This window comes from Vigna unguiculata, chromosome 4 (genome assembly GCF_004118075.2).
Source record: "Vigna unguiculata cultivar IT97K-499-35 chromosome 4, ASM411807v1, whole genome shotgun sequence".
Lineage (NCBI taxonomy): Eukaryota > Viridiplantae > Streptophyta > Magnoliopsida > Fabales > Fabaceae > Vigna > Vigna unguiculata.
In genome coordinates, this window is record NC_040282.1 from 11,879,953 (window position 1) to 11,888,362 (window position 8,410).

The 8,410-nt window shown below is 34.2% G+C and overlaps 2 protein-coding genes across 2 annotated transcripts; both read right to left on the minus strand.

Moving 5' to 3' along the window:
* Window positions 1-4,531: 4,531 nt before the first annotated feature.
* Window positions 4,532-6,295, minus strand: LOC114180496. Its single transcript, XM_028066810.1, has one exon. It carries the CDS (start codon window positions 6,293-6,295, stop codon window positions 4,532-4,534), a length of 1,764 nt encoding a protein of 587 aa, XP_027922611.1.
* A 182-nt stretch (window positions 6,296-6,477) lies between these two features.
* Window positions 6,478-7,710, minus strand: LOC114180497. The gene has a single exon (XM_028066811.1). It carries the CDS (start codon window positions 7,708-7,710, stop codon window positions 6,478-6,480), a length of 1,233 nt encoding a protein of 410 aa, XP_027922612.1.
* Window positions 7,711-8,410: the final 700 nt, after the last annotated feature.

Consider the following 8,410-nt stretch of genomic DNA (forward strand, 5'->3'; position numbering starts at 1 on the left):
ATGTGCCTCATGGTATAATATCCACACTCATAGCTTCTCGGTTGACGTGAGCACTACAAGTTAAATTCATATAATATCATAAATTTGATAATTGTATTTCAACAGTTTGAAGAATAACTACTTACAGTTGGCGCAATGAATTGCAACTTCTTTCTAGAAGTGATTTGTTGTCCCTGCAACCTAGAATGAGCCTCAACCGCTTTGTAAAATTTAATGTATATTGAAATTGTGCCTAATATGGAACTTAGTAAAATTAAATTATATAACAGAAAAAATAAGTTAATAGAAAAAACTTACGCTTGTAAAGTACTTTTAATTTTCAAAGTGTTAGGCTTCTTGTGTGATGAACACAAAAGAACCACAACAAACTTATGAGGAAGAATTATCAGCAACTGCCAGTGACCCCTACAGATTCAAATATCATTATATACAATTATGTTTTACATAAATATAATTTAATGTATAAAAGACATTCTTACTGCTACAAATAAGGCGCTAAGTACACTTCTTTTTCCCAACATCAAATGCCTCTAATAGGTACTTTTGAACCTCTTCACTTTTATTCCCAACGCCTTGAATGGCAATAGGATCAATAAATCCATATATATGATCATTCTTCTTCTCAGTGCATCTACGATGTAAATACCTTAAACATTGAAAATAAATAATATAAGAATAACATATTGAATATATTCAAACTTCATAAAAGTAATAAAAGTTTACTTACAACAACCAAAGTTGTATTACTGATATACATAACATATCAGTGCCAGAGAGAACTTTAAAAATATCCTTTTGACATATAAAAAATGGGGTGTTGAAGGTCCTATTTGTGGCTTGGGGAGGCATTTCTAATTGTATAGGTTGCAAGGCGATAGTCGCTGCCATTGCACCAAGTCGTTCTAGAATTGTCTATTGTGGTAATGATTCATTCACATCTTCCTTTTCTTGTACTCTAATCTGCTATACATATTTAAAGTAATAAATAACATTAGTATACACCGATGTAAATAAATGCATAATTAAAACAAGTAAGGACAATTACCTCCTTTGCAATTACTTTTGCTAATCTAACTGGCCAAAGGATAAAATTTTCAGGGGCCTGCCCCACTGTCTTAACCTCTTGAGTGGGCACTAGGACTCGAGCAGTAGCATCTCGAACATCTACAACCACTACTCTCATCATATCATCTGCAATGGTTGCATGGTGTATGGTTGACCCCAATGCATACATTTTACCTAAGGTAACCAAATAATATTTGTAAAATAAATAAGACAATATAATTAGGCTAAAACAAATACATGCAAAACAATATAATTAGACCAATTACCTAAAACCACCAAGGACTGTAGGAGATCATCAATGAACAACTTGTAATCTGCATCAACAGTGAGAGAAGCCTCTTCAAGAGGAACATCACAACTCCCCTTTGTGCTTACACAAATAAGAGAAGGTTGTTGAGGAGGATTACAAGGTTGGGCTGAGGGAGAGGCTAACTCTGCTCTCATGTCTGCTAACAATTGTGCCTTCATATCAAAGTACTCTTTCTTCATCTCCTTCTTAATCTCCTCCCTAATTTCCTCCCTCATTTGTTCTCTCATTTCTTCTTTGATGGACATGATGACTTCCTCATTGATATTTACTTTATTATGATTAGCTGATGGAGGACCAAAGAATTGATGGATGCCTACAAATTTTCTAACACCACAAACACGTCCAGGATGCTTTGGACGACCAATGGCAACTGCCAATATGTCCTCACGCCCTTGTGGAGTGAATGATCCTTGTGTGCTTTGCTCAACCAGCTCATCCTACAACACAAAAACTTTAAGTTAAGATTAAAAAATATATTAATACACATTTAAAAATAAATTAGTTTGAGTTACTTACAATACACCTAGCTACACTTTCTGTTTCTGCAGATATGTAATCCCCTGTTGGTTTTTGACGAGCTCTTTTCCATTTATCATGGCGAGGAGGATGAGTAACAGTACTCCCACTGGAATTAGAGGCAGATGCCTCTTTCATCATCTTCTGCTCCAATTTATCATAACCCCCACGAGACAATCTATGAGGGTGGACATTCTTTTTTGCTATCTCTTGTGCAGCTTTCCTCTTAGCCTATGAGCACCAAAGTATAAAGAATGATTTATGTTAGCAATATGTTCAATTAAATAGTTAAACCTACATATAATATGAATTTACCTGAAAGACAGGATTTAATGGCCTTTCCTTAAAAGCCTGCCATGTGTCTTCATCAAGGAATGGATACTTCTCACAAGGGTTTCTATCACTTAAGGGACCATAGATATAACGACTTGTAAGGTCCGTCTTAAAACCCTTCCATCGTTCCCCAGCAAATGAAATCCATTTCGTCCTCAACAGATTACTGTTCGGGACATCATATGTGACCTGTATAATAAGAATGGATTACATATGTTAAATATCAGTTATATATGTACGTAATAAATTATATAAGTTAAGATTTCATACTTGGACACTTAGCCAAATTTGATTCTTTACTGTCTCTGGAACATGGTCCCAATCATCTATAAGAATGGATGACTTGCTCCTACCAAGCAAGGCCACATAGCTGGTGAATTTTGTGTTATTATCTCCCAAAGCTTTACCAGTTTGCATATCAAACTGGATAGGCAATCTCTGATCCGCACTACGACTGACTGTTAACTCTCTCAACCTAGTTCCACGCCTACCATTTTTTTTGGTACACGTATGAATCTTGTCCCCACCTTTTAAAGGTAGAAGGTCACCAAATGGTGTGTCACCAGACATTTTCCTATTCAAATAAATAATAAATAATTTCTATGAGCTATTCGACAAAATTAACAAGTGAATATGAATACTGCCTGTAGAAAAATTACTGTCTATTGCAGAACTATCCATATATGTTATAAAAGAAAAACTCAAGTCATAAAACAGGAAGAAAGAATTAATCAAAGATATCTGAAAAATATATTTAAAGCACAAACAGTTTATCTTGCAATGTATTTAAAATGTTTAGGAATTTAAGTAGCAATCACCTCAATCGTGAACAAATTTAACACGAAATAAACATTTCAAATATGGGAGAATCTGGAGTTCAAGGAATATATACAAAATCAATCAATAAACTACTAAGTGAAAGTTATTCAAATTTCAAATATGATAAAACCTGAAAATTAAAAATCAAGGACAATTGTGAACAATTTGTATATATATACACAACCACCAGCACTAACAGGATCACATCACCTATTTCTTTCTTTCTCTGGTCGTTCTTTCTCTTATACTTCTAAGGGTTGACTTAGTCATTTACTTTTCAATTCATTTACTTATACCGAGAAAACTAGAAAACACAAACAAGAAAGCCAAGGAAACACCTTATAAGATAAGTGAAGAATTGGACATAATTGAAGCATTCAGAATCACACTTAGAACAAATCACGCTTTCTTCGGACTATGATTCTGAATTATTCTATCATGTACGATTTTCACTTATAATTCCAATTAGAAGCTTCCAATCAAAGTAGTACAACAATTTTGCAAGGGTTAGTTCCACAACTCTGGATGCAAATGTGCTTCCAGGCATATCTTCTTTCAACACCAAAAGGAATGTACTTCGAAGACTCTTTATTTGAATTTATCATACAATGTATTAAAGGATCTAAGAATTTGATCATCTTTGGCTTTTCACTTATCTTCATAACATAATATCCTTTTTCATTGACTCTTCAAATCATCTCACCTAATAAAACTCTAGACATATCATTCAAGGAAAACAAAAACATATCATATTATTAAAGAAAAATAAAAACATATCAATCCAGCAATGATATTTGTTGTAACCTAGTCATCATCCTTGAACTCTTTATAAGTGGTGTGGGTGTACTCATCTCCTTTCTTTACTCCTTCTTTACTTTAATTAGTCTTTTCATCCTATTTGATTGCACAGTTGGGTTTTTTTCCACTCTTCGAATCAAATTTTTAGACATATTTAGTTCATCGAGTTAAATAACCTTTATTCATAGTTAAATGCATTGTTTTCCTTGAGAACAAAATATTCTCGTTTTCCTGCACTAGAAGCAAAATATTCTTGTTGAAAGTAGACAACTTATGCAAGTTCAAAGAAGTAGTTGGTTGTATGTATAGCCGTACTTTTTTCCTTTTCATATTTTGAAATCTTTATAAACACACATAAATGTATATCTTGCAATATATCAACCAGTTCACTATTGTAACTTTAGGGTTTTAAAGAATATTCACATAATCATATAGAAAAAGTAGAATATAAAAGTTACCTGAAAGCAATGGGTATTAGGTTATCTTGTTTGTAATGGCTTCTGATCAAAACTTCGAACCTACCCACCTATGAAGAATATAAAAGAAACAAAGATGAAGTGAACCACATGAATCATAGTTTTTAAAACAATGAACAAGAAGGGATAAAATGTACCAATGAACTTGAACTGAGAAAGATGAAGAGGGTGAAGAAAAGCCATACACAAGTTTATGAGCACATAAATAAATGGGTCAAGTTAGAACGTTCTCCCACAACCCTTCGTTGTGGTCATCACGTACGGCATGAACATCATCTACTTCATTGTCAACATTCAAGGTCGGCATATTTGATGAGAAGGATGGAGTTTCGCTAATATCAAGTATCAATTCATCATTGTAATCAGTATAATGTATGGTTCTGCCTTGGAGAACCACTGACCACCTTTTGTTAGCGGGATCAGTGACATAAAACACTTGTTTTGCTTGAGATGCCATGATGAATGGCTCTTTAGTATAACCTTCCTTTTCTAGGTCAACCAAGGTAAAACCTAGATCATCAGTCTTCACGCCAGTATTACCATCAACCCACTTACATTTAAAAATAGGTACTCTAAAACTTGTGTAATCTATTACCCAAATATCTTCAATTACACCAAAGTAGCACATTGAGGCCATAATCGGATATTTATCCTTTGAACTTGAGAAATGCATTGATTCAGCTACAACCATTACTCCACTATTCTGTGTGGTGCTTTTTTCATCTTCGTCTTTTGTATTAAATGTATAATTGTTTATATCATACCCACTCCAGCATAAGACATCATAGTTTGGCTCACTTGCTAGCCAATTTAATGTATCAGAAGTTGTATTGTCATTTTGAACCTGTTGTTTGAACCACTTCAAAAAAGTTTTGTTGTGCTCATTAATGACCCACTTTTGAGACATTCGTGGATTATTTCTCTTCACAATATCTTTATGAGTACTTAAATAGGGGATGACTTCTTTATTGTTATTCAATATATATAAATGTGCTTGGAGAACTTCATCTCTACTCGAAGTTATAACTTTTGCACTTCGAGTACCCTTACCAGCATCTCTTCCATGGTAACGAGACTTCGGTACCCCTATAGCTTCAACTTGTGATAAGTAGTCTGTACAAAACTCAATAGCTTCCTCTGCAATATATCTTTCAACAATTGATGCTTCTGGACGATATTGGTTCTTTACATACCCTTTCAATATCTTCATGTATCGCTCAATAGGGTACATCCACCGTAAGAATACTGGACCACAAATTCTAACTTCTCGGACTAAATGAATAATCAGATGGACCATAATATCAAAGAATGATGGAGGAAAGTACATCTCCAACTGACACAATATGAGTACAGCCTCATTTTCTAACTGATCCAACTTCTCAATATCGATAACCTTACTACATATTGCATTAAAAAAGAAGCACAATCTTGTTAAGGTATATCTAACATTCTTAGGCAATATGCCTCGAATAGCCACTGGTAGAAGTTGTTGCATCAATACATGACAATCATGAGATTTTAATCCAAGTAATTTTAGATCTTTCATGGATACAAGTCTTTTAAAATTGGAAGAGTAACCTAGTGGAACTTTCACACCTTGTAAAATCTCACAAAAACTTCTTTTCTCTTGTTTAGACAATGTGTGACATGCTGGAGGCAAGTATGTTCGCTTACCATGTGATTGTGGAGCTAATTGTTCTCTTATACCCATTTCAACTAAGTCCAAACGAGCATTTAGACCATCTTTCGTCTTGCCTTGAATATTGAGGAGTGTTCCGATAATACTATCACACACATTTTTCTCTACATGCATAACATCTATACAATGTCTCACATCAAGCACCCTCCAATATGGGAGATCAAAGAAAATTGACTTTTTCTTCCATATGTTGCTTGAAGTGCCTTTATTTTTCATCTTTCCAAACACATCCCCAATGTCTTTCACACGCTCATATACTTGTGACCCACTTAAAACCATTGGAGCTAATTCATTTTCTTGACACCCATTAAATGCTTTCTTCAATTTACGATATGGATGGTTTGTACTAAGAAATCTTCGATGTCCAAGATATATTGTTTTCCTTCCATGTTGTAGTTGATGGTGACATGTGCCTTCTTCACATATAGGGCATGCTTTGTGACCCTTAGTGCTATATCCACTTAAATTACCATACGCTGGAAAGTCGTTGATTGACAAAATAACATGGCATGCAACTTGAATGAATCACTAATGTACCCATCAAACATATCAACACCCTCCTCCCATAACATCTTCAAATCTTCAACTAATGGGGTTAAATAAATATCAATGTCGTTTCCTGGTTGTCTTGGACCCGAGATCATTAAGGATAACATAACATATTTGCGTTTCATGCACAACCAAGGAGGTAAATTGTAAATCACTAATAGAACAGGCCATGAACTATGTTTACTGCTCAAGTTACCATATGGATTCATTCCATCTGTAGCAAGTCCAAATCTAATGTTCCTTGAATCATTGGAGAAATTTGGGAACATGGAATCAATTTTCTTCCATTGCAAACCATCTGCTAGATGTCTCAAATGGCCATCTGTTATACGTCCATCTGCATGCCATCTCATGAGTTTTGCATCATTTGCATTGCTAAATAAACGTTTCAACCGTGGAACTACAGGAAGATACCACAAAACATTCGCCGAAGGACCCTTACTATTAGATTCAAACTCACTATGTTTTTGTTTGTATCGTGACACCCCACATCGTGGACATTGATGTAACATGGCTAACTCCTTCCTGTACAAGACACAATCATTTGGGCATGCATGAATTTTTTGATACTCCATACCCATCGGACACAATATCTTTCTCGCATCATAATTGCGTGTTGGCAACGTGTTACCTTTAGGAAGCATGTCACTCAACAACTCAAGTAATTCCGTGAAGCTTTTATCAGTCCACCCATTTCTTGCCTTCACATTGAACAATTTTAATACCGCTGACAATCGAGTATACTTAGTGCATTCTGCGTACAGAGGTTTTTCTGCGTCATTGCACAAATTGTCATACACATTTGCACGTTGAAAGGAATCATGTCCAATATCACGAATCATTTCCTCCATTCGATCATCCATCTCTAAATCAACTTCTTCTGCTTCAGACACATCTACACTTGGCATGTCTATTAATTCACCATGCCATATCCACTTTGTGTAGCTCTTTAAGAAACCATCACAAAGAACATGCTCCCGAATAATGTCAGTCGGTAGTTTTCTCTCATTCAAACAATTAACACATGGGCAGTAGAATTTTCCATTATTATCCGGAACATTCATATTTGCAAATTCAAGAAATTCTTCTACTCCATTCTCATATTCATTTGTTGTGCGTAAAAAATTTATCCAACTCCGATCCATTGTTGTGTGTATAAGTTAACACCACTACTTTTGGTTAGAGCTCAGAAACAGCCAAACACGTAGTCCAATCTGTGAACTCAACATTACCACCATTTAATATAACATAACAACTCATTTGACTTTGGAACAATTCACACAAAGGAATTCTAAGCAACATAAATTCTATGAGCACAAGCTATATAACTCACTAATGAAGATAGAACAAAAGAATCTCTCAAACAGTTCAACAACAGTTTTTATTGATAGTAGACATCATAATTCCACAAATAAAATTTAATTAAGATGCAAGAATTTGGAGATACTAATTTATGCAACTGAAATTAATTTATGGACAATGTTTTAATTTTATAGTAGATAAAAATTAACCTCAATCTTAAAAATAAATATGCTAAAGAATGTTATATGGAACAGAAGAAAAGAAAGTGGTGAAAGAGAAGCGACATATGAAATAAGGAAGGACAAAATTCACAAGCTAAATTACTAAACAATAAGAAAAGCCAAAAGTCAAATTCTTCTACTCGTCAATTTCTTAAAATAAATAGGAATCCTTATGAATCAACTGAAATAAAATAATAAACGAACCATGGAGATTAAAATAGATGGGTGAGAGAAAATTATTACCTTAAAAGTGAGTTTTGTGAAATGAAATTAAACAATAAACCAAAGTCTAAAACATGAATGATATTGGGAAGTTTATGAA